Here is a 26,210-nt window from a genome sequence, read left to right on the forward strand (position 1 = left end):
CCAGCTTGCAGTATATTATATTGATAGACATAAGTCTATTGACATTTTTTTTTTTAAGGCCAACAGTTTCTGTCCACTTGTAACATGTTTTAAACTGTCATATGTATTGTCTGGTGGACACTTTGTTTGGCTTAGTTTTAATAGCACAATGTTTGGAACGATTCTCATGTGGTAATAATTAATTTTTGAGTGTTCTGCTGCTGCAGTGTTGACAGAATCGTAATCTACAGTGCCTAGTTTACACAGTTTTGTGTTTTAAATTAACTGATCTACTAAAGTTGTTGTTTTATGTGTCCGTAATGGTTGGATAAAATGTGTGACAGCTGCACCCATTTGAAAATTGTTTTAAAAAAATAAAACTGATGAAAATTGATGTTTACAGTTGCTTTTTTTTTTGTTTTTCTAACTGTATTGCAGAAAAGCAATAATAATTTTACATTCTTTTATGATTATTTATTATTATTGGTAAATGTAAAGGTAGTAAGGCGATAAGACGACAGATAAGCCAATGATTAGGTTATGTTTAACCCAGCAACACAGTTAACCTGACCCACTGGTTGGGTCAAATAAACAACCCAGCATTCTGGGTCAAATGGTTAAACCCAGCACTTGGGTCAAAACATCCCAACGCGTGTTCTGTCCCATAGTTACCCAGCGACTGGCTTAAGGTTGGGTTATTTTTTAACCCAGCACTTTTTAGAGTGTAGTTCTACCCCTCACAACCTTGTTTTAATTCTTCAAAAAAATAAACATGCTACTACCCTCACTAAAGTCTGTTGAAATCAGGGAACACAAACCTAAATTATTAATGTTACAACCTATTAATTCATTGTTATGAGTTGGTGCTTTTTTGGTAAATTATATTTATTTATTCATCTAGCTTATTATTTTTTAACCTCACTTGGAATCCACTGTTTGTGAACCACTGATCTAATCCATCAAATAATATGAGTAAATATTTATCCTTTTTTATTATTCTCCCTGTGCTTTTGAAAGGATTTAATTAACAGAAGGAAACAAAAATACATTATAAATAAGGAATTACTCACTAAAAACCTATTTAGATGCATGCCAATCATGTCTTTATAAAATTATTTTAAATAATGACTTCTGGGCCACCCTGATAAACTAAAAAATCGTATGCAAATCTTACTTAACATAATGTTATAACACCTGAAACTAATTATTCTGCTATAGCATTTATATCCAGGACTTGTATTGAGTTGTTTGTTTTGTTTTTAAATAATATGAACAAAACTATTTTTATAAAATATACATTTATTTCTATTTTGTATATTAAAAAATGCATTTGCATGAAAAAGACTTCATTCTATCTCATTTTGAACATCCTTGCCAGAAAGAAAAGCTCTGCTGACTCCTTTCTGCTTGCTCTTGGTTTAACAGTTCTTACATCTTGAAACATAGAGGAAAGCCTCTGCTGGAGCTTATGGGCCAGAGCGCCATCCCAGTATTTACAAATCAAAGAGCCCCCGGGGCGCAAAACCTTGTCAGCTAAGTCCAGCACTGATAGACACATGGTGACCAGTCTTTCATGATCCAGATCCCTGAGCCCACTGGCATTGGGGGCCATGTCACTGAGGATGACATCTGCTCGAGCTTCAGGGAGGAGCCTCTCCAGCGCCATGTGTGTTGAGGGCTCGGTGATGTCATGATTGGACAGCAGCTGAGCTCCATCCAAAGGGGCGATGCGTAATATGTCTATTCCTATGACACTTCCTTTAGGAAGATCCACACCTGGAATGAACAAAAGCATGGTTTGTTTCCTCATCAGCTATGAAAAAAATGACATCTAAACCGATATTAAACTACATGACACATCATCAATTGTCCATGTTGGCAGCACAGAATGTAAACCACTGAACCAAACAAAACTTGCATATTTAGCTGATTATTGCTGCTGAAAATGGTCAATTATTGTCCTGTTTGGGCTGAACTAATAGGTCAGACCAGAAAAAACATTTGGAAAAACTGAGGAACAAAAGGCATTTGTGGTTGGCCAAACTGAATCAGAATTTCCAGGGCAAGAATCTTGACAACATCCATGTTTATTCTTATCATTTCCGGTCTGGTAGGTGAAATATTACGCTAATATCTTAATTAATACTGCTCGTATGCATCTTTACCACCTATTAAAGGAGAAGTCCACTTCCAGAACAACAATTTACAGATAATGTACTCACCCCCTTGTCATCCAAGATGTTCATGTCTTTCTTTCTTCAGTCGTAAAGAAATTATGTTTTTTGAGGAACATTTCAGGATTTTTCTCCATATAATGGACTGATATGGTGCCCCGAGTTTGAACTTTCAAAATTCAGTTTAAATGCGGCTTCAAGCGATCCCAAATGCAGTTGTAAATGATCCCAGCCGAGGAAGAAGGGTCTTATCTAGCGAAGCAATCGGTTATTTTCATAAAAATAATACAATTTATATACTTTTTAATGTCAAACGCTCGTCTTGTCTTGCTCTCCCTGAACTCTGTGTACTCTGACTCAAGACAGTTAGGGTATGTTGAAAAACTCTGATCTATTTTCTCCAGAGCCAGAATACACAGAGTTCAGGGAGAGCAAGACAAGATGAGTGTTTGAGATTAAAAAGTATTTAAATTGTATTTTTTTTTTAAATGACAATAACCAATTGTTTTGCTAGATAAGACCCTTCTTCTTCGAGCTGGGATTGTTTACAACTGCATTTGGGATCGCTTGAATCCACATTTAAACTGCATTTTGCAAGATCAAACTCGGGGCACCATATCAGTTCATTATATTATGGAGAAAAATCCTGAAATGTTTTCCTCAAAAAACATAATTGGGTCATTCCAGCTGGAATCATCAAATGGTCCCCACCTGACCCCCTCAGATTTGTCTGAAAAAAATCTATGTGATGGGTAATATGCCCAATAGATCATATACAAAATTTCAGATCTCTACTGTGCATACTTTTTTTTACAAAAAATCTGTAAAAAAAAAAAAAGTTTGTTTTTCACCCCGTTTTGGCATCACTGTCTGAGTGACCATGTTCAGACTAAAATATCTCCAGAACTATTTGTGCCAGGTCCATGAAATTTTCTGGGCTAAGAGTCTTAGTCCAGAACTGCATGAATTACCACTCACAGCATTGTTACTGAATTTACACCTGAATGCTGGCCCTCTACTTTTCTTTGAAACTATTACTTTAAGGGTTTTCTGATGTCCATAGAAACCTCAATTTTCAATGTATAAGCATCAAACTTGGTAAATGGTCTGATATGTACCATGTCTTTCACATCCTTTGATATATCAGACAATAGAGTCTGATGGATGTTGAGATATTAAATTGAAAAAAACTCATTTACACCAATGTTCAGAGCAATATTTCCCATGAATGACACCAGGTGTGAACATGAAACTTTTTTTTTTTTTGAAAGAGCATGTTCTTATTGATAAAATATATTAAAAAAAAACTGGGATGGGGTTTTGCCTCATTTTTCTGTAATAATTTTTAAAAAAATCATTGTTGTGTGACATTCACACCTACTGTAGTACCAGCTATTTTGAACTCATATGCCTAAATTAATGCTATAATGCAGCATTCCATTGTGCTCGGGACTCGGGGAAATCCGACCTCCACCTCGGGAAAGCGCAATGGAACGGCCACTTAAGTTGGGGGTCCGAAACACACACTCGGGCCAGTTCAGTGCAGACCGAGTCGGTTGGCATTATCCATAGGCATCCATATTTTTGCCAACTGTTACAATGGAACGCATTTACGACGGACATCGGGAGAACTAACTCGGATTCACAGACTACCGGCATTCAATGGAATGCAACATAAGTACCTAATCTTGATGTTCCACCCAATCCAGTGAATAATACATCCATTTTCATTTGTATTTGTATTTTGTATTTTTTGTATAAGTGGAACATTAATAAATTCTGTTGATATGCCCATACCAAGTTGAATAGCAAAAGTGAACAATAGGATTAGTGACGAAACTCTGAGTTTTAAAAAAATCATTACAGAAAAATGAGGCAAAACCCCATCCTAATTGCTTATACATTGAAAACTGAGGTTTCTATGGACATCTGAAAACCCTTAAAGTAATAGTTTAAAAAAAAGTAGAGGGCCAGCATTCAGGTGTAAATTCAGTAACAATGCTGTGAGTTGTAACTCAAGCAGTTCTGGACTAGGACTCTTAGCCCAGAAAATTTCATGGACCTGGCACAAATAGTTCTGGAGATATTTCAGTCTGAACATGGTCACTCAGACTGTGATGCCAAAACAGGGTAAAAAACAAACTTTTTTACAGATTTTTTGTGAAAAAAGTATGCACAGTAGAGATCTGAAATTTTGTATATTATCTATTGGGCATATTACCCATCACATGGAATTTTTTCAGACAAATCTGAGGAGGTCAGGTGGGGAACTTTTCCAAAATTTGATGATTTCAGCTGGAATGACCCAATTTCTTTACGACTGAAGAAAGAAAGACATGAACATCTTGGATGACAAGGGGGTGAGTACATTATCTGTAAATTGTTGTTCTGGAAGTGGACTTCTACTTTAACTTAATTTGTCAAAATATTGCACCCAAGTCCTTCTCCATATGATTTAGCAGCTTCCACACATTTTTCCATGGTTTAAACAACATGAATTAGCAGTACAAATATTCAGTAGTACATTAATTGTGCAATCCATGCTGTTGTTTACATCCGAGTATTGCCAGTATGGCCGCGCATCCGGGTAACTGAGCAAATCGTGATGTAAGAGCAAACCCTCATTATTAATGTTGAAAATAGTTGTCCTGCTTCATATTTGTCTTAATATTTCATATTTATGGAAACCGTGATACAATTTCAGGATTCTTTGATGAATATAAAGTCCTTTACTTAATATAGAGTCTTGTCACTGGATCAATTGAATTTCTTCTTGCTGAATAAAAATATTAATTTCTTTCAAAACAAACAAAACGTTTATACTGTAGTGTATGTATCCTAAGATGACATGCATAGATATTATATGATATGATATTCCATTTGTGATTCACAATTCAGCAGTTCACTTACTTTCTCCTGCTGAATTGACTCTCTGGACTGCAACTTGACTCCATGCACCGGGCGCTGCACCGCAATCTATGACACTCAAGCCAGGTTTGAGAAGTCTGTATTTGTCATCTATCTCGATCAGCTTAAATGCACTTCTACAGCGGTAATTCTGCGCGTGGGCAGCTTTAACGAAAGGGTCATTGAGCTGACGCATCAACCATCTCTGATCGGCAGCACTCTTCCCCTTCATATGCAGAGGCGTCTTCTTTAGAGAGACCGCTGACACGTGAATGCACGCCCTTTGGATGCATTTCCACATCATTTACAAACAAGTAATCGGGAGAGATTACATTTAGAATTTAAGTACATGAAAACAAGCAGACACATGGGCGTCTATGCTGTCTTTATGATGTCATAGCTGCGCGCACTTTGCGCAAAACCTTGCGTGCATTATCGTGCTTTACTTGTCTGTTGGGTATATTATTAATTATTACGATTAAATGCATTGATGTGTACACCAGTTAGTCAACACTCACTGTTATAGATGGTAATCTTTGAGTTTTTCTGTCTAATTATTCCGTTTAGTAGCACTCGAGAATATTTGAATGGTGCACAATCCGAGTTATGAATTAAGGACTCGTTCTTTCGAGTCGGATCTTTTCAATGATTTACATGTGGCGGAATGAGGAATAATCATAATAGCCTTTAGTAGTCGTGTAACAGGAATGTCACAACGTACTTTAAATATGTTTACGCTTTGATGAAAACATACAAGCCTATTTATGTAACTGTAGTTTAGGCTCAAACAGTTTTAGTTCGTTTAGTTCTGTTCGAAAGAATCGATTCACAGAAATGACTCGCTTTTCCCATCGAGAAGATTTCACTGTTGCACACCGTTGCTAAATGTGGGTAGGTGGAGTTAATATAATTTCGTAGATCTACAAACCATATGTTGCATTTGGATGAATAACAATTTGACTAAAATGCCAATCTCTATTATGACTAAATTCAATGTTGTCAATCTGAAACCTCCACGTGATCATCTGACTGCGAGCAACACGCGGGAACAAGACCGATTCATTAAACTGAGCCTCAAATGTCTGCATGTTGACGTATCTGATTTTTATGCTGCATATGTGATTACATTTTTTGTTTAAACTTATTACTTTGGACAAAGTAAGCAAATTATTTGGATATAGTTAACTGTGATGTGAACAGTTTTATTTAAATGCATATAACTAGAATGCCACACTGTACTGATTTATATTAATCATTGATTATCTGATCGGTTGTTATTTGTCGCTTGATGTGCATAGACTTTAAAGAAAAGTTAATCATCATATAACATTATATTTTGGATGCTGAAGTGGTAGTGTAAATACAACTGAAAACTTAGTTTGTATAACGGAGATCATCATTTTTTAATCAATTTATAAATGAAGTGTAACAGACAGTCTGCTAACCATTAAAGACATTGTATTTTATATATAGAATGATGCTGACTAATAAGCTGCTGACCCTGGTGCTGGTGGTGCAGCCCGGCCGGGTGTTGTTGGGCATGAAGAAAAGAGGTTTTGGAGCTGGCAAATGGAATGGGTTTGGAGGGAAAGTCCAGCCAGGAGAGACTATAGAGCAGGCGGCCAGACGGTGAGTCACTAACAGCCATGCACACATATGATATTTGAAAAAAAAAAAAAAAAAAAAAAAAAAAAATATATATATATATATATATATACACTACCGTTCAAAAGTTTGGGGTCAGTACATTTTTATTGTTTCTTTTTTTTTTTTTTTTTTTTTTTTTTTACTTTTATTCACCAAGGATGTATTAATAATGTATTAATAATTAAAAGTTTATTAAAAGTGAATAATAAATAATTTACATTGTTATAAAATATTTATATTTTGAATAAACACTGTACTTTTTAAACTTGTTATTCATGAAAGAATCCTGAAAAAAAAAAAAATCACAGGTTCCAAAAAATATTTGGCAGCACAACTGTTGATATTATCCAACACTGATCATTCTAATAATAAATCCGCATATTAGAATGATTTCTGAAGGATCATGTGACACTTAAGACTGGAGTAACAGCTGATAAAAATTCAGCTTTTCATCACAGGAATAAATTCTATTTTAAAGTATGTTAAAATAAAAAACATTATTTTATATTGTAAAAACATTTTGCAATATTACTGTTTTTTTTCTATATTTTTTAATCAAATAAATGCAGCCTTGATGAGCGTAAGAGACTTCTTTAAAGACTATTACAAGTCTTACTGACCCCAAACTTTTGAACGGTAGTGTGTATATATATATATTAGTGTTATTTTAGTTTCAGTTATAGTTGTACCTGTTTAAACAGTTAGTTCCAGTTAAAGATTTGGTTAATATTTTAAAATAGATTTTATTTTCAATTATTTTTATTAAAGTATGTCTATGAGTTTTATTTTAGTTTAAGTCAATTTAATACTTCAATTAAAAGAGAGAGAGAGAGAGAAACGTTGACTTAGCTGTATTTTTTATATTTTATTTTAATTATTTTTTATGGATTTTATTTTACTCAACAATAATAACCCTAGTTAATATAAATGGGAAAATGGGAAATGGGGACATTTCTAATTTAATGGTCAAAATATAACTTAAATCTCATTTTTTTTTTTTTTTTTTTCTTTTTTTTGTGTGAACATATAATCTTATTATATCTAAAAGTAACTGAAAGTAACCATTGCATCAAAACAATATTATAACAATTTTTGAATGTACAAAAACACATTGCAAAATTAAAATAAATGTGATAAGATATGATAAATAAAACCATCAGTCATTAGATTTTCAAGGCTGCATTTATTTGATCTAAAATCCAAAAAACGGGAATATTGCAAAATATTATTTCAATGTTTTTGATGTGAATATATATTCAAATGCAATTTATTCCTGTGACGCAAAGCTGAATTTTCAGCATCATTACTCCAGTCTTCAGTGTCACATCATCCTTCGGAAATCATTCTAATATGCTGATTTATTATCAATGTTGGAAACAGTTGTGCTGCTTGGTATTTTGTTGGAACCCGTGATACTTTTTTCAGAATTCTTTAATAAATAAAAAGTATAAAAGAACAGCATTTATTTAAAATAGAAATCTTTTGTAACAAACATAAACTACCATTTAAAAGTTTGTGGTCAGTAAATGTATATTATTTCTTTTTTTTTAAAGAAATTAATACTTTTATTCAGCAAGAATGTGTTAAATTGATAAAAAGTGATAGCAAAGACTTCTATTGTTAAAAAAGGATTTCTGTTTTAAATAAATGCTGTTCTTTTTAACTTTTTATTAATCAAAGAATCCTGTAAAAAGTATCACAGGTTCCAAAAAAATATTAAGCAGCACCACCGTTTTCAACATTGATAATAAATCAGCATATTAGAATGATTTTTGAAAGATCATGTGACACTGAAGACTGGAGTAATGGCTGATGAAAATGCAGCTTTACATCGCAGGAATAAATTAAATTTTAAATATATTAAAATAGAAAGCCATTATTTTAAACTGTAATAATATTTCGCAATATTACAGCTTTTTTGTATTTTTAATCAAGTAAATGCAGTCTTGATGAGCATAAGAGAATTCTTTTAAAAACATTAAAAATCTTACTGATCCCAAACAAAAAGGATCTTTTGATCCTAAACAAAAGCTATTATATTCCTTCAGTGTCTGTTTTCACTTCCGTGAAGCTACAGATCAAAGTTAAACAGTTTGAACCTTGTAATGCTGGGAATGTTTTATATTATTTACTTGTCTGTAGAACTTAACAGTGCTGTCAGCAATTGGCCATGTTCAGTCTTCCCCACTTTTATTGGTTTTCCAGCTAAAACAAAATGCCATTTTATTTGACAGGGAGCTGCTAGAGGAAAGTGGCCTCACCGTTGACACCCTCCACAAGATTGGAAATATCAAATTTGAGTTTATTGGGGAAACAGAACTGCTGGATGTCCACATTTTCAGAGCTGACACCTATAAAGGAGAGCCAACCGAATCAGACGGTAATACAGCGCCACATCACTTAATGATCCGGTTTGTGAGACACATGCTGAGACAGAAGGTCTAATAACGTACCACTGAAGCGGTTTGTTTTCTCTTTCAGAGATGAGGCCACAGTGGTTTGACACAGATAAAATACCTTTCAGCCAGATGTGGGCAGATGACGTCCTGTGGTTCCCATTGTTGCTTCAAAAAAGGAAGTTCTTGGGGTATTTTAAATTCCATGGTCACGACGTGATAGTTGAGCATAAACTGGAGGAAGTGGAGGATGTGTGATTAGGGTCTTAATACCACTAATGGGCATTGCCACTGCATCAGTGGAAATTATCCAGCAAGATCTGATGATCACACTACTGAGTCTCATGGATATGGCCAAGTGAAAACATGAGATATAAAATGCTGTATTTTAATGTCCTAAATGTACAGCATGTTGTATAAGCGCTTGTTTTTGCATGAGAAAGTGGTGTTTTCTGTTAATTTGATGTCCTGTTTATATTCACACAGGTTCAGTTCACACATGTATCTTCTGTATTCTGATGATTTGTGTTTACCTTTTTCTTTTTTGCTTTGTTCATCATTTCATCATTCCTACAACGTTTTTTTAGTACCAAAAATCATATCTTTTTTCATGTTCAACTACCTGTCATCTAAATAAAATGTTAAAAAGTGCTTAATTAAATTAAGTATCTATCTATCTATCTATCTATCTATCTATCTATCTATCTATCTATCTATCTATCTATCTGTCTATCTATCAGGTGAGGGAGGCAGTGTCTCCTTAAAATATTAGATGCAACAAAAATGTCTAGTACAAAAATGAACCAACGGCAATATTAGAAAATATAACATTAAAAAGCGTATAAATTACTTGTTTTCTATAAAATAGAATTGTTTGTTTAATATCTTTTTCTGATAGTGTAAGTAATCTTTATTTAGCCAAGAAAACATGACTGGGACATGATTTTACATTTGATTAAAAAAAACATCCATCCATCCATCAGTGCCTTGCAAAAGTAAACCCTTTAATTTATTTTTCCATGTTTTATGTTGTTGCCTTATGTTAAACTGCTTTAAATTACTTTTTCCACATCAGTCTACACTCCATACACCATAATGACAAAGTAAAAACATAACTGTCACAACTTTGTGAATGTATTAAAAATATAAAACTGAAATAAGTACATTGCGTAAGTATTCATACCCTTAACTCTGTAGTTAGCTGAAACACCTTTACAGCCTCAAGTCTTTTTGGTTATGATGCGACAAGTTTTGCTCATCATTATTTGGCAATTACCTGCCGTTCTTTTCCTTACCTCTTCACCTCTTTACCTCTCAGACTCTGTCAGCTTAGGGTCACTCAAGGACATTCACAGAGTTGTCTATAAGCCACTTTTGCTGTGTGCTTATGGTCTTTGTCCTGTTGAAAGATGAACCTGCCCAGTCTGATCTTCTGAATGCTTTGGGCTGGGTTTTTATTAAGACTCAACATTTTGAGCTTTTCTTCTACTCTGATGAGTCCTTCAGTCCCTGCTGCTGAAAAACAGCCCCACAGCATGAGACTGCTTCCACAACACTTTACTGTTACGATGATACTGTACAGGTGCTGATCAGTGCCTGCTTGTTTCCATACATGATGCTTGGAATTGAGGTTTCGTCAGTCCAAAAAATCTTGTGCCTTTTGCAAATTCCAAGTGTGTTTTCACTGAGGAGAGGTTTGAGTCTTTTCACACCACCATAAAGCCCAGATTGGTGAAATGCTGCAGTGATGTTTGTTCTTCTGTAAGTTTCTCCCATCTGATCATGGAGCTCAACTAGAGTGACCATCAGGTTCTTTGACACCACTCTAACCAAAGCCCTTCTCCATCAGTTGTTTGGTTTGGCCAGGATGAATACTTATGCAATGGAATCATTTAAGTTTTTTATTTGTAATACATTTGCAAAGATGTTTTTTTTGCTTTGCCATTATGGTCTATTAAGTGAAGATTGATGTGGGGGAAAAAATCAAAGCAGATTAACATTAGAGAGCAACATAACAAAACGTGAAAAACGAATACTTTTGCAAGGCATTGTAAATGTCATAAAACCTAATTCTCCAACCATTTACCCTCTGTGCCAGCAGGTGGCAGAATTGAACATATTGGAATACAACAACAGCTCTCATTTCTTTAATTCTTTACTTGTGCCAAGCATAAAATTTAAACATTTACAACTGATAATAAATTCGGCTAAAGGGAATGTTAAACAATTAAGACAAAAATATGCATGATACATGCATTATCAGCCAACAGCAATGTCATCTATACAACATTATGGTAAACTGAAAGTAAAACTTTTTTTTAAACAAATCTGACATATCGTGAAGTATAGTTCACATGATAGCTTACTAGCAAATTAGATTGATTTATTGAATGAAAACAGGCCTTTGGTGTACAGAGCAGCTAATAATAAGTAGTAATTTCATGCCCATTGTAGTTATTCCTTGATTTAAAGACTCTCCAGGCTCAGGCTTAACTACAGAAAATACATTTCACATTTGACAGAACTGTCAGAGTAGTTTGAAAGTGTTCATCTGTATACACTACTGTTAAAAAGATCAAATACTTCATGGTAACGCTCAGCAAGAATGCAAGTGTATGCTGACTTGCTGCTCAAGAAACATTTGTTGTCAGTGTTGGAAACAGTTGTGGAAACCGTGATACATTTTTTCAGGATTCTCTAATGAACAGGAAGTACAAACGAACAGCATTTACTTGAGATAGAAATCTTTTGTAACACTACAAATGTGACCCTGGATCACAAAACCAGTCATAATGGTCAATTTTTCAAAATTGAGCTTTGTACATCATCTGAAAGCTAGGATATGACAATATTTGGCCGAGATACAACTATTTTAAAATCTGGATTCTGAGGGTGTAAAAAAAAAATCAAAATATTGAGAAAATCGCCTTTAAAGTTGTCCAAATAATATACTTAATAATGTATATTACTAATCAAAAATTAAGTTTTCATACATTTACAGTAGGAATTTTACAAAATATCTTCATTGAACATGATCTTTACTTAATTTCCTAATGATTTTTGCCATAAAAGAAAGATTTCTGGCTATTGCTACAAATATAGCCCAGCGACTTAAGACTGGTTTTGTGGTCCAGGGTCACAAATGTCTTCACTGTGACTTTTGCTAAATATATTGTGCTCAGGCTGAATAAAAGTTTTACTTTCTTTCAAAAAATAAAATCTTACATTCTTGCTGAATATCTTACTAGCTTTTGAATGGTAGTGTAAATATTACTTACAAATACAGATGAAATATGAAAACAAAACAAAGCTGCAAGCACAAGAAGTGCAAGTCTGAAGATTCAAAAATAGACAACAATTAGATTGGCAGAAAAATCCCTGTCATCTGAAACCATAAACAAGGAAGAATATGACGCTTTTGCAATGAATAACATCACTTCTGCCTATTTCCTATGTTTGCTAAGTATATTCAACTGACTGGCTATTAGCTTCTCAGCTCATTTCTTTATATATTACATATGTATTACACTAAAATAGAAGATATAGGTCATCTTTCACAATGTTTTGTACAATGTCAAATTTCTCTTTCAGATTAGTTTACGTTTTAAACATTAATACAATGTTGTAGCATCTTGTTGCATTTCCTAAACTTATTCTCAACAACATCAGCCTTTAATTTTAGGTGTCAGTTTGTTCAAACTGGGAAATTAAGGGCCTTTCTCAATTCAGACATATTTTGGGAAGTGCCACATAACACATTTACATAGAAGTACTTCCCTATAATTCTGTGCGAAAAAGAATACTGACTGTCTGTAGTTCCTGAATAGATCCTGCTATTCAAAACAGGCTGGAGTTCACTGTCTTCTTTCGATTCTGAAATCACAGAAGGGAAGCTATTTTGGGCTGAGAGGTGGACACTGTCCGTTACCGTCCCCAAAAAGACTTTTAAGCTTGGAATGAAGATCTTGCCACACGTCTCCCATCTAGATTAGAGCAAAATAAGACACAACAGCAAATATTAAAAGGTTTTGTTAGTAATACAAACTAACTTTGGCACACATTAACATAAATAGCTTTAACAGAGATACTAGATGAGCTTATGATAAGCTTACCTCTTTATGTCCTTGCACCTGTGAGTCTACAAATGCCCCCAGGATGTGGGATGTAATGGGCAGGTATGTGAATATGAGCTGGCTCTCCTGGTGCAGGCAGAACAGGGAAAAGTAGTTGCGCAGCTCCATGACCTGAATGGCGTTTTCTTGCTGTCATGAGTCAAAGATCACAGTGAGGTTACAGTGCGGTCACATTTTCCCACCCTAACCTCCCTCATCATTATCATTATCACGATGAGCCATCAAGCTGTTAAAAACCACAGGATCATGACATGCTATTTCAAGGTTAAACAGATACTGTATGCTGCATTGCATCAGTATCAATTAAGCAGTATGTTTTGTGTTTTTTCCTAACTAAATTAAATCAACAAATCAAGTTCTTAAATGACAAAACAAAATGAAAATGTGAAAAATGGTTGCTCAAATGATCAGTTGCTTAAATGAAAATCCAGCCAGTGTAAAAGTTTATAGACTTAACAAAATGAAATGGGTTTCTTGGAATTAGTTGGTGGATTATAAAATCTTCTCAGCAGTAGTTATGCAATAAAAATATATTAGTGTTATTAATTGCTATTCAATAATATTTTTTGGTGTTTTTGAAATAAATCTTTAATGCTCACCTAGGTTTGATTAAAAATGTAGTGAAACAGTAATATTGTGAAATATTTTTACAATTTAAAACAATATCTATATTTTAAATATAATGTATTCCTGTGATGGAAAACGTTGAATTTTCAATCATTACTCCAATCTTAATATTTTGGGAAACAGTAATACATTTTGATAAATAGAACGTTTTAAGGAACAGCATTTACTGAAAAAAGAAATAATTTGTAACATTATAAATGTCTTTACTGTCACCTTTGATCAATATACTTCATCCTTGCTGAATGAGTGTGTTAATTTCTTTCATAAATAAATAAATAATGCTGCAAGTAGTGATTACCAGGGTTCAAGCACTTAAGGCATTTAAGCATGTAAGGAAAAAGATGCTACATATTATTTAGCAAGGCTGTACCCACCTAAATCAATTATTTAAAAAAGCATTTTTGGCAAATCCAGTTCATTTACCATAAAAATACCATAGAAATTGAGTGCCTGTCTCACTAGGTTTTGTGAAGTTTTGAGTTTTTCTTTAGGCTTTATAGGATTTTGGGTAAATTTGGACAGGCCGCTTTTCTAAACAACCCCATTATAGCCTCCCAAAGGGTACATTTCAACATTTTTTTTTTTTTTTTTGATAATTATTGACCTAGAGAGTCCAGAGAATTGTACTGTATTTTCCAAATTGGGCAGAAAACCTAGAACTAGTTAGCAAAAGTAGGTTTTTTACATCTTCTCAATCATTTAACAAACGATTTGATTGACAGTGGTGGTTATAGAGGAAAAGCTGTCTGGAATGAGGAGTTCTATGGTATGATATGAATATCGTGCGTATGTGCAAACAACTGCGTAACATACAAACGTTTACGCACTTTAAAATGCAATATCGCTCCCCCCAGTGGCTGATTTATTTCAAATTTCTCTTGAGTGAGTCGAACAGGCCCACCAAGTTTTGTTATGATTGGCCTTTGTTAACCTAATCTAACAGGTGCTCTGTTTTTTTAACAAATATCCTTTTTGTGGCACTTTAGACCGAGACCGTGCACACCAATTTTCATGTTGAAACAATAAAAGGTTGCGCAGTTATAGACATTTTTTGTTTTTTCCCTCTAATAGCGTCACTAAGTGGCCAAGCTCTGTGATTTTTTCCCCTGTGACCTCAGATTGAGCTCTTGCGTAAGTGTTCTGAGTTTGGCGGAGATATCTCTATCTGTTCAGGAGTTATAGCCATTTTAGTAAACGTGTCCCCTGCCCCCTTCGAAAGTCGGCCAACTGTTGGCGCCCCTTTGCAACGTTGAGTCAGAAGTTCATCTTTTTTTTTTATATATAATTATTGATATTCACTCTCCAGAAAACCTTTCTGCACCAGTTTGGTTCCGATATGGCAAAAAACCTAGGTCTAGTTTGCAAAAGTAGGTTTTTCAAAAAAATATGAAATACCTGAAAAAATGCTATGCGCTTAAACCTATGAATAGTAGTGTATTACCAACAGTCCAAACTAAGAGATATAAACTTGAATTTGTAAGAAAAAAAGTCAGAATTGTGAGATAAAATAGTTAAATGTTGTCTCATGCTAAAACTGTGGGGCTAATACACCTATGAACGACATTTGTAAATATTATTTAGACCAATTGTTTAAATCAAATTTAAACATATGTGTTTAGCTTTAAATTATGTCTTTGACAACAGTATTCTATAACAGTGATTTGCATTCTGTATCTGGCATCCAAAGGCACAACAATACTTTTTTTCTCTCATTCCATTTCATTTATTTTACCTGTTTCCCTCCACTTTCTGCCACCACTACGCATTCACAGCTGAGAGTGACGTAACTGTGACGTTTACTCCAATAAAGTCTATAAAAAACACACTGTACAAAGTTTTTTTTTTTGTCATCAAATCTTTCACAAACCTCCTTACAGCCTCTCTAGACCCCGGTTTGAAAACCCCTGGCGTATACAAGATAAAAAAAGAGGCCCTCCACTACCTCTCCAGAGGCAGAGATCCTAGTTCAGATGCCTGCGGCATCCCCAGAGGGATTTGGAGCATCAAATCTTGCTCAAGGGCTTTGGTTTCAAGCTATTCAGATCAATTTCACCTACTAAATTAAAAGGATGCATCAGCGCCCCTGAAGCTACTGGTCCCCACATTTCCCCTCTGGCAATTCTGCCTCACAAGCTGCTGTAGCTCTCTTTATAGTGTGTGTGTGTGTGTGTGTGTGTGTGTACTTGTTTTTGTTATACATAGTGGGGACCAAATGTCCCCACAAGCATAGTAAAACCTGAAATTTTTGACATTGTGGGGACCGTTAAAAAATGATTAAAAATTGTAAATGATGTTTATCTGAAAGTGTAACGATGCAAACATGTTTTCTGTGAGGGCTAGGTTTAGGGTTAGTGTTGGGCTAGGGGATAGACAATATCGTTTGGTCAGTATAAAATCTATAGAAGTCTATGGAAAGTCCCCACAATTCACAAAAACAAACGTGTGTGTGTGTGTGTGTGTGTGTGTGTTCCGGCATTTGTGGTTTATGAGGACATACAAATGTGTATAATGACATGGGTACTACAACGTAAACATGGTTTATGAGGACACTTTCTGTGTCCCCGTAAAACAAAAGGCTTAAAAAAAAATACTAAACAGTGTTTTATGAAATTCAAAAAGTTTGCACAGTCTCCTGTGAGGGCTAGGTTTAGGTGTAGGGTAGGTGCAGGGCGATAGAAAATAGGGTTTGTACAGTATACAAACCATTACGCCTATGGAGAGTCCCCGTAAACCACAAATGCAAGAATGTGTGTGTGTGTGAGGGCTGACCTGGACAATGCGGGACTCCAGCTGTTCGACAGAAACCTGTTCTTTAGGCTGGACCGTGGCACTCATCATTTGTCTTTTCATGACACCGTACTTCTGCAGCACTCGCTGGTGTTCGTGCAAGACCCCCTTTTCATGCCGTTCGCACAGGTCCTGTGTGACAACACAAATCATTAAAAAACTGTATGTGCCATGGCTTAGTGGTAACCTTTGGTGCTCATGTGGGTAACACATGTGAATTCAGCTTGCAACACATGCCAAATCTGTTACTCATCTCTCTTCCCATTATTTCCTGTCCTCTCTCCGAGAAAAGTAGCAAAAGCCACATAAGCCTATTACAGCTAGATAAACAGTGGATGAAAACAGCTAAATTATTAATTTGCAATATATATTCCAGGATTTCTGAAAAATGCCAGAATACCAGTCAAAAATTTAGTATATTTTTAATGTTTTTAAAATAAGTATCTCACTGTAATGTTTTTCAAAGAAGTCTCTTATGCTCACCAAGGCTATTTATTTGGTCAAAAATACAATAATAATATTGTGAAATATTATTGCAATTTCTATTTGAAAATATTTTAAAATGTAATTTATTCCTGTGATGTTAAAGCTGAATTTTCAGCATCATTACAGTATTCAACAGTATTCAACGTATTCACATGATCCTTCAGAAGTCATTATAATATGCTGATTTGTTTTTAAAAACATGTATAATCATCAGTAACAGTTCATTTGACAGGTAGTGTATTTACTGCATAATGTTTTAACAGCCCTCAAAGTCAAATTTCAGTTTATTTCATCTAAATGGGCAAAAATGTAACGAAAAACTTCTCAGCTGTGGCTAAATGTTGAAGCACATCAATGCTTACCCTGTACGACTGCAGCAAGTCCAGAAACAGATTCAGTTTTTCCACCACATCATCCTCCTCTCTTCTGCCCTGTATTAAATAAACGAATTAAATTCCTCTGTGGCAGCGTGCAGACAGTTCACGTGGTGTGTGTGGGCGGCACAATACCTGTTGGGCAGCTTTTTCAGACAGAAGTGAGAACTCAACAGAAAGCCCTTTGACAGAGCGTCTGAGAGCAGCCCAAGGACTCTTGCAGGATGCCAGGATAGGCACAGGTGACTCATCTGATCCCAAAGAACTGGAGAGGAGAGAGACCAAAGCTGAAATCTATGGCAGGTACTTATGAACATCTGACAATCAAGCTTTTTAAACCACTGAAAAAATCTGGTATTTTCCACCTACTCTAACAGTTAATGTTACATGTACTATATACTGTACCATAGTGCATAAGAGATAATGTACAGTCAAAGTCACCATCAAAAAATAAACCTATACAGGGTGATTTGTAGGTTTGTATCACTTTGAAGGTTTATTTATTTATTTTACTGTAAGTGAAAATTCTGTCATTAAGTTCCAAACTCAAATTAAGATATTTTTGATGAAATGTAAAAACTTTCTGACCCTGCATAGACAGCAACACAACTACAAAGTTCAAGGCCCAGAAGGGAAGCAAGGACATCGATAAAATAGTCCATGTGACATCAGTGGTTCAACCTTAATTTTATGACGCTACGAGAATAATTTTTGTGCTCAAAGAAAACGTCACTTTTTAGACAGTGTCCTTCACTACCTTTATAAACTTTTTAAACAATGTCGTTACTACCTGTCTGGGTGTTGAAATCGATAGTTGCTGTCTATGCAGGTCAGAAAGCTCACGGATTTCATGAAAATTATCTTTATTTTTGTTCTGAAGATAAATGAAGATCTTACGCGTTTCGAACGACATGAGGGCGAGTAATTAATGACAGAATTTTCATCAAATTCTTCCTTCAAGAGAAAAATTAAAAGTAGTATAAAATACATAAATATATGTATAAATAAACAATGTGAATTTTATTATTATTTAAACCATTAACACAAAAGTATGTGTAAAAACGCTATAAAATATATATAGTATAAAATAAATGCATGATTTAAATCATGATATTAGTCACATTATTTATTTATTTATTTATATAACAAAAAAAAAAAAAACTAGTTGGCACATAAGTGTAATATTTTTATAGATAAAAATCCACAAAAATCTTAGTTCATTTGAAAAGTCAGTTTTTATTACTTTTCATAAATCATGTTTTTTTTTGTTGTGTTATGTTTTTATTGTGTTTTATTGTGTTAGTTAGCTGCATTTTTTAGTATTTTTTTTACCTAATCAATAATCGATTGAGATTAACTGGAATACACAACGAAAAAACATGATTATATAAAAAACTAAATATATATATATATATATATATACATATCGTTGTGTACCAAAAAATCTCTAAATTCCTCAGCTCTGCTATTGTTTATTTTTTATTATACATCTAACAGTTCTGGTGGGTGGGGGAAAAAATTATAAATAAAAATGTACAGCTGCCTTTATATTTTGAAAATTCTGAAATGTTATGCCTAAGACAGTGGTTCTTTTTTTTAATTAAGAAATTATGTGATTACATAGACATTAAATGTCCATAAATTTAAAAAGTAATTACTGAAAAAACTTTAATTAAAATTACAATAATTAAATTCCAGACGTTTAAGTGTGAATTAAATTAAGAAATATCTTGATTTAGTAGTTTTAATGATTGCTTTAGCTTATTTTAAAACATTTGAGGCCTCCTTGGAAGTGGACCTCCGACCCCTGGTTGAGAAACTCTAGTTTAAGAGATACTGCAAAGATTGAGAAACAGCGCTCAGTATAAGTTGATACCTGAGCTCCTTCCCAAACATCAGCAGATCGGTGGCGTTCTCCTTCGAGCGCTCGGACATCCTCTCCGCCCTGTCACGTAACTTCTGAAAACTGTTATGGATATTTTTGATGAGCTCTCTGCTGGATGAAAACTGACTTTGGATATCCGCTGGGAGGTAATCCTGCAGGAGAAATCACAAGCAAACAGCATTAATTATTAAATGTTTCAACAAAAGAGAAAATTATGGCTGGGTGGCTTTAAGTACACTTCTTAACGTGACATTTTAACATGATGGATGAAATGTAAAATAAAACTGAATCAAACCTTGGCCTGCGTTGCATATTTGCAAGTCATGAACTCATCACCCAATTTTTTGCAAGCATCTCTAAGCTTAGTTTGGACATCCTGTGGGACATGAACATGGAAATATGAAAGTTACAATCTAATGAATGTCAATGAAGAATATAAAGAAACTATCTTTACTCAAGCTAGAACTGTCTTATCTAAAGTCATATTAAATGTGTTTTTCTTGCAGTATAAAATATCATAAAAATTTAATCCTGTTTATCTACAAATTCAACTCAGATTTAGGGTTAGCAAAAAAATCCACACCGAGCCACTGAAGGTGAGGAATGTTTTCACAAGCTCATCCTCAGAAAAGACAGGGTGTCGTGCCACAAGATTCAGAAACCTGGCCAGAGCTCGTCTCCGCCCTTCAATGAACTCTCGCTCTGACATGGAGGTCAGGACTACAGCGGGGCCAAAGAACAGAGAAAAGATTAAACTTTTCCAGAAACAACAAAACACAGTCCTTCCATTAATAAACCACAGCAAGGAACTTTTTGCTACTCAGTTACTATGGAAGTAGAACTTGCTGAAGTCTGCAGAAAAACAGAACAAGTTTACTTTTTTAATCTTGGCAAAGCTGTGACTGTTTGTCTGGTGCATTCCCAGAAAGCGTTGAATGTCACAGCACAGTCTAAGTGGGAAATGCTCAAGACTATAATCTACAGGTTTGAATACAAACCTTTCACAGGCTGAGATTTCACAGTGAATAGTAAATCAACACCTCACCTCCTTTCAGCGCTCTTTTGGGAGGAAGCGCCGGCACGACTCTGTAAGCATATCTCTGAAGCAGGAGCTCATGGAAGACGTCAAAATCGGTGTATCGCCGATAGACTGATACTGTAAAACGCTGCAAAAGGGCACATAGTAGATAAACTGTCAGCAAACCGTAAATGTTGCAATAAGCAGAAACTCCACTGAATGTCTTTTTGTCCAATTTTGCACTGAAGAGCTCATACATTTTCTTAGAATTATCTTTTATACTAAAAAATAAATAAATAAACATTTTTGTTATATTATTATTATTGTTATTTTTTCCCTGAGGTCTTTTTATAATACTATTTCTTGTGCCAAATACAGTTTTTAACTCCCTCATTCTTCTATAACAGCCTGTTTGCAAAATCAAGTTATTTTATCTCAACCGATCGAAAGCGATTCCTCATAATATGAACCAGACTCACTGGTCCCTGTTTACACATTTATTTTGGGCTGTCCATGTGCCACATGGGCTGACACACCCTCCATTACAATGAAAAAACTGTACATTTTGGTTTTCTTACAAACTGGGTCTTTTAAGTTTAAGTTTACTCAAAAATGAAAATTTGCTGAAATGTACTCACCCTCAGGCCAGTCAAAATATAGATACGTTTGTTTCTTTGGAACAGATTAGGAGAAATTTAGCATTACATCACTTGCTCAACAATGGATCATCTGCAGTGAATGGGTGCCGTCAGAATGAGAGTTGATAAAAACATCACAATAATCCCCAAGTCATTTTACACAAATCCAGTTCATCAATTAATGTCTTGTCAAGTAAAAAGCTAATGTTTGTAAGAAACAAATCCATCATTAAGGTGATTAAACTTCAAATCGCTTGAGAGAAAAAAAAGAAATACCAGTCTATAATCCATAATAACACTTCCTCCAGTGAAAAAGTCCATCCTCTGTTGTCTTCTTACATAACATTTTTGGACTCTTTTCACTTCAACGGTGCTTGATCTGTGCATATTTCTTTCCTGATTTAGCCAAGATGACTTTTCAGTGGAGAAAGCAATATTATGGATAAGAGACTCATATTTTAGCCAGAAACAACAGTGTGATGTTCAAAACATCTTAATGATGGAATCTAGTGAATTACTTGTGGATTACTGTGATGTTTTTATCAGCTGTTCTGACGGCACCCATTCACTGCAAGAGGATCCATTGGTGGGCAAGTGATGTAAGGCTAAATTTCTTCAAATATGTTCTGTGAAGAAACAAACTCATCTATGTCTTGGATAACTTGAGGTTGTCTAAATTATTAGCTTTTTTTTTTTTTCATTTATTTTGGGCTGTCCAAATGCCACATGGGCTGACACACCCACAGTGACTCACCTAACGGTTTAGGATATAAAGTTGGAACCTTTTTTTGTTTGTTTATTTGTTTTCTGACCAATGACAGAAAAACTGTAAAATTGTAAACTGGGTCTTTTAAAAGAACAGTTCACTCCAAAATAAACAAAAATGCTGAAATGTACTCACCCTCAGGCCATCCAAAATATAGTTAAGTTTGTTTCTTTGGAACAGAAATTTTGCATTACATCACTTGCTCAAAAATGGATCCTCTGCAGTGAATGGGTGCCATCACCATCAGACTGAGAGTCCAAACAGCTGATAAAAACATCACAATAATCCCCAAGTAATTCACACAAATCCAGTCCATCAATAATGTCTTGTCAAGTAAAAAGCTAATGTTTGTAAGAAACAAATCCATTAATAAAGTGATTAAACACTAAATCACTTCTAGAAATAGAAATACCAGCCCATCAACCATAATAACACTTCCTCTAGTGAAACAGTCCATCCTCTGTTGTCCTCTCACATCACATTTTTGGACTCTTTTTGATCGCTTAAATGGTGCTTGATCTGTGCACATTTCTCTCCTGATTCAGGCAAGATGAAATTATGGATAAAGGACTCATATTTTAGCCAGAAACAACAGTGTGATGTTCAAAACATCTTAATGATGGAATCATGTGAATTATTTGTGGATTACTGTGATGTTTTTATCAGCTGTTTAGACTCTCATTCTGACGGCACCCATTTACTGTAGAGGATCCACTGGTGAGCAAATGATGTAATGCTAAATTTCTTCATTAAAATTCATCTACATCTTGGATAACTTGAGGGTGTCTAAATTATTAGCAAATTTTTACTATTTCTTTAATGCTGCCTCCTAAGTCACTCACGTCACTGGTGACCTGATATTCCACATGTTTAAGAAACAGCCCCTTCTTCTCGGGAATGAGCTCAACTTTGATGGTGTCCTTCTTCAACAGCTCTGCCAGGGTCAAAGACAAGTTCAAAGGATTCTCCTGAACCGGCTGCATCTTCAGACTCTGAAGCTCCTTCGGCTCTCCCAGCTGAGGCTTCGGGAACTCTTCAAAAACATGACATTTAACAGTGACTGTACTGTATTTGAAGGGGTGTGACAGTCAGATGTGACTGACCAAACATTACATGTGGTTGATCACAGTATCATACATAATCATTTTAAAGAAGATTGCTGTGCTAGAGTCTCGTGACAGCACATAACACAGCATTACAGAAAGGCCACAAGGAATGACAGAGAATGAGAGTAAAACAATAAACAAAGTTATGGTTGTGTGGCACAAAAAAAAGTTTTTTTGGGGGGTTTTTTCGGTGAACTACTGTGGTTTGTGTGCCAAATTTGGAATTGAAAATCTGGAAAGTGGGAAAAAACCTATTGACTCAGCAAAAAGTTGCCTAAGAAGATTCAACCTCGGACCTTTGCTTTTGTTTGGTGGAATGCAAAAAATTTTTTTCTTGGTCATTCCACAGAGAGATATGCATTTGGCATGCGGTTGACGGGAAACGTGGTCTTGCTTAGAGGAGAAAACAGGAAACATCACTATTAAAGTGCACAGTCAACTGTCATACTGGCAACACCTGAAATAACACAAGAGGCCTGCACTGAATAGAAACTTTAATTCTTTAGAGCTCTAATATGTATCATATGTGATGAAAAACACTCAAACACACCATCGCAAAACCTGCCCAACAAAAGCATAGACCTGAGGAATGTAAATAGTACATATATAATTTATAAGTCAGTGTGAGAACTCTTTAGGATTCAAAAGTGCTGATTTTTCCCCTAGAAATGTTGAAAAAAGTAATAAAACCTCCACATATTAAACTCTGCTATTGCACAAATCACTGCAAACGGAGATACTGAAATGCAACTTGAATTTAATTCAGATGGGACAGCATGTAAGAGGCAATTTAATATCACATGACATGCGGACAAAAGACAGTTTTATGAAGGCTTAAGTGGGGTTAATGACATTTGATAAAGCTACACATTTACTACAGTCAGCTGAGGAAAAGATATGCTTGTGCTTACCTTGTATGAAATTCTCCAGCAGTTTGGGACTTGGTGGTTTTCCTTGTTGAGCAAGGGCAATGAGAGCCAAACCTTTATACAGCGAGACTTTATTTAGGAATCCATCACCACTGTTTACATGTTCAGCTATCTAAAATGTAGATGAGATACCTTTCAGCCTGCGCACAATAAGTTACACAAGAAAACCCAACAAAACCATAACATTTCCATTTCCGGCCATAATGTCAGCAAACAAAGCTTGAGGGTTGTAATTCAGCTAACTATCAGCTACAGTCTTTCTAACCAGTAATGACACATACTCCTAGTGCAAGTCTCACCTGGTTTTGAACGGTGGCGGAGAGAGATGTTCTGCTGAGAACTCTTTGGAAAACACTGATTGGCACTCGTTCATCAGTTCTGGAGCAGATGGCTTGATGTATTTCACGATAGTATGAAGGGACAGATCCTACAGTCAAAAGACCATATGTTAAAAGTGTAGCTCAACCAAAAATTCAAATTCTGTCATTAACTACTCGCCCTCATGTCATTCCAAACCCGTAAGACCTTCTTTAGTCTTTGGAACACAAATTAAGATATTTTTGATGAAATCTGAGAGCTTTCTGACCCTCCATAGACAGCAAGGAACGTTCAAGTTCCAGAAAAATACCAAGAACATCGACAAAATAGTCCATGTGACATCAGTGGTTCAACTGTAATTTTATGAAGCTACGAGAGTGCAAAAAAAAGCTAAAATAACAAGTTTATTCAACAATTTCTTCTCTTCCGCATGAGCCTAGTGCCATTTTGGAGAATGCCACAATGCATGTGCGTGCTTTAAGCTTGGTGTAAACAACGTATGTGCTATTTTGTCAATGTTCTTAGTACCCTTTTGGACTTTGAACATCATTAAGACCCTTGCTGTCTATTGAAGGCCAGAAATCTCTCACATTTCATCAGAAATATCTTAATTTGTGTTCTGAAGATGAACGAAGGTCTTATGGTTTTGGAACGACGTGAAGGTGAGTAATTAATGACAGAACTTTCATTTTGGAGTGAACTGTCCCTTTAAGAGCTATGTGTTGACATAAAATTGACTTGGAATACTAGAAACATTTTAATTGTGTTACTGTATTGCATAGTGAACACACACTGAAATAATCATTTTCTCAAACAAGCTGATTGTTCCAACACTCAACAGTTGCATAATACATTTGTATTTTTTTATTGAAGAGTTCAGTGCGTATTCAAGAAGCTTGACACAAACAGAAACGCAACAGAACTAAATGATAACAAAAATAAGATTAATACAAACAAATGTCATCACAAACATATAGCATATTTAATTCAGTTGACAGAAACAACGTTTTGGGGGTTTGCTTTTTATTTTACAGATTCAAAATACTTTCGGAACTGAATAAAACTGACATTTGAGTTCCGTTCGAATCCAGTGGCGTCGGGACAAAAATTTAAATATTCGCAGAGAGAATGATTCGATTGGTTTAAAACAGACTTTGGCGCCAGCTGATAGTCTCTATGGCAACATTCTGCCAATAGAGATGGGTGTATATTGACTGCATGCATAATCAATGTGATAAACCATTCGGCTCCGCGCAGCTCCTTCACAAAGTTGTCAAACAAAGATATAAAATCGCTATAGTATTATATGGACATGTCAGTTTTAAATCACTAACTATCTCTAAGTTGTCAGTCTGGAAAACGTGAATTGACCATAGTCACTAAACAGGTGAAACCAGGGAAGCAGCAAATAAAAGTAAACAACGTAAAAGGCAACAACGTAAAACGCCTAACTCGCGTTAAAAATATTCGTGTTTTCAGTCTCGATTTTTTAAAACACCATCAGAGTAATTTTAGAATCAAGAAAATAAATCCGCAGGCAACCGCCACTACAAAAGTTAAATAAATAAACCGCACGGCAAAACATTATCTTAAACTTTCGCTGAAATGGCTGTAATTTCTATTCCTTACCTTCATTGATGTCCGCTGCCATAGTTTAGATGTCATGTGAGTGCGATGGCACCTCCATGTGATTTCCTGCAGAAACGCGCAGGAATGTCCCTCTCCTTAAAGTTGTAGTGATGTGGAAACACATGCTACAGTATGTGACAGAGCGGGTGGGTGGAGCCTCAGGTTCAACAGGCTCTTTGAGGACAAACACATCTTTATGTGGTAACCTAATTCAAGTGTAATTATATGTATTTACCATTCCATCCCAATAAATAAACGAGAATCAAAATGAGTAAACATACACTACTATTGTATACCATATGACTCTAGTCATCAGTTTAGTGTTTATGATATTTTTTGCTCACTATAGTGACTAATCCAAAGATTGATCATCTGAGGAAGAAAACTGTTACGCCATTGCGATGTAAAGGT

General features: G+C 35.1%; 3 protein-coding genes across 5 annotated transcripts; 1 reads left to right on the forward strand and 2 right to left on the reverse strand.

Moving 5' to 3' along the window:
- Positions 1–25: 25 nt before the first annotated feature.
- On the reverse strand, positions 26–5,654 carry mrm2 (mitochondrial rRNA methyltransferase 2). 2 transcript variants are annotated; one of them, XM_051105874.1, is made up of 3 exons: positions 5,579–5,654; positions 5,064–5,341; positions 26–1,755 (listed from the first exon to the last, which is right to left on the reverse strand). In XM_051105874.1, exons 2-3 carry the CDS (start codon positions 5,290–5,292, stop codon positions 1,331–1,333), a joined length of 654 nt encoding a protein of 217 aa, XP_050961831.1. In that variant the 5' UTR covers positions 5,293–5,341; positions 5,579–5,654; the 3' UTR covers positions 26–1,330. The 2 variants fall into 2 exon arrangements, with proteins under 2 accessions (XP_050961831.1, XP_050961832.1); XM_051105875.1 differs by lacking the exon at positions 5,579–5,654 and having other exon boundaries at positions 5,064–5,373.
- Positions 5,049–9,768, forward strand: nudt1 (nudix (nucleoside diphosphate linked moiety X)-type motif 1). 2 transcript variants are annotated; one of them, XM_051105877.1, is made up of 4 exons: positions 5,049–5,147; positions 6,534–6,689; positions 8,942–9,087; positions 9,189–9,768. In XM_051105877.1, the coding sequence occupies exons 2-4, from the start codon at positions 6,535–6,537 to the stop codon at positions 9,359–9,361; spliced, it is 474 nt and encodes a 157-aa protein (XP_050961834.1). In that variant the 5' UTR covers positions 5,049–5,147; position 6,534; the 3' UTR covers positions 9,362–9,768. The 2 variants fall into 2 exon arrangements, with proteins under 2 accessions (XP_050961834.1, XP_050961833.1); XM_051105876.1 differs by lacking the exon at positions 5,049–5,147 and adding an exon at positions 6,085–6,218.
- A 1,472-nt stretch (positions 9,769–11,240) lies between these two features.
- On the reverse strand, positions 11,241–25,938 carry snx8a (sorting nexin 8a). Its single transcript, XM_051105873.1, has 13 exons — positions 25,800–25,938; positions 24,152–24,279; positions 23,835–23,964; positions 22,660–22,850; positions 20,441–20,561; positions 19,979–20,115; positions 19,691–19,771; positions 19,387–19,547; positions 17,646–17,775; positions 17,499–17,567; positions 16,633–16,782; positions 13,216–13,365; positions 11,241–13,086 (listed from the first exon to the last, which is right to left on the reverse strand). The coding sequence occupies exons 1-13, from the start codon at positions 25,819–25,821 to the stop codon at positions 12,997–12,999; spliced, it is 1,560 nt and encodes a 519-aa protein (XP_050961830.1). The 5' UTR covers positions 25,822–25,938; the 3' UTR covers positions 11,241–12,996.
- Positions 25,939–26,210: the final 272 nt, after the last annotated feature.

Source organism: Labeo rohita, chromosome 3, assembly GCF_022985175.1.
Source record: "Labeo rohita strain BAU-BD-2019 chromosome 3, IGBB_LRoh.1.0, whole genome shotgun sequence".
NCBI classification, from domain to species: Eukaryota; Metazoa; Chordata; class Actinopteri; order Cypriniformes; family Cyprinidae; genus Labeo; species Labeo rohita.

What these genes read in the sequence shown, in the direction of transcription:
- nudt1 (XM_051105877.1), top strand. Translation starts at nt 6,535, where the DNA reads ATGATGCTGACTAATAAGCTGCTGACCCTGGTGCTGGTGGTGCAGCCC. An exon ending in ATAGAGCAGGCGGCCAGACG is followed by an intron (nt 6,690 to 8,941) that starts GTGAGTCACTAA and finishes TTTATTTGACAG; the next exon opens with GGAGCTGCTAGAGGAAAGTG. An exon ending in AGAGCCAACCGAATCAGACG is followed by an intron (nt 9,088 to 9,188) that starts GTAATACAGCGC and finishes TTTCTCTTTCAG; the next exon opens with AGATGAGGCCACAGTGGTTT.
- snx8a (XM_051105873.1), bottom strand. Translation starts at nt 25,821, where the DNA reads ATGGCAGCGGACATCAATGAAG. An exon ending in CCGCCACCGTTCAAAACCAG is followed by an intron (nt 23,965 to 24,151) that starts GTGAGACTTGCA and finishes TCTACATTTTAG; the next exon opens with ATAGCTGAACATGTAAACAG. An exon ending in AATATCAGGTCACCAGTGAC is followed by an intron (nt 20,562 to 22,659) that starts GTGAGTGACTTA and finishes GCCCTTTTGCAG; the next exon opens with CGTTTTACAGTATCAGTCTA.
- mrm2 (XM_051105875.1), bottom strand. Translation starts at nt 5,364, where the DNA reads ATGATGTGGAAATGCATCCAAAGGGCGTGCATTCACGTGTCAGCGGTC. An exon ending in AGTCAATTCAGCAGGAGAAA is followed by an intron (nt 1,756 to 5,063) that starts GTAAGTGAACTG and finishes TGTTCATTCCAG; the next exon opens with GTGTGGATCTTCCTAAAGGA.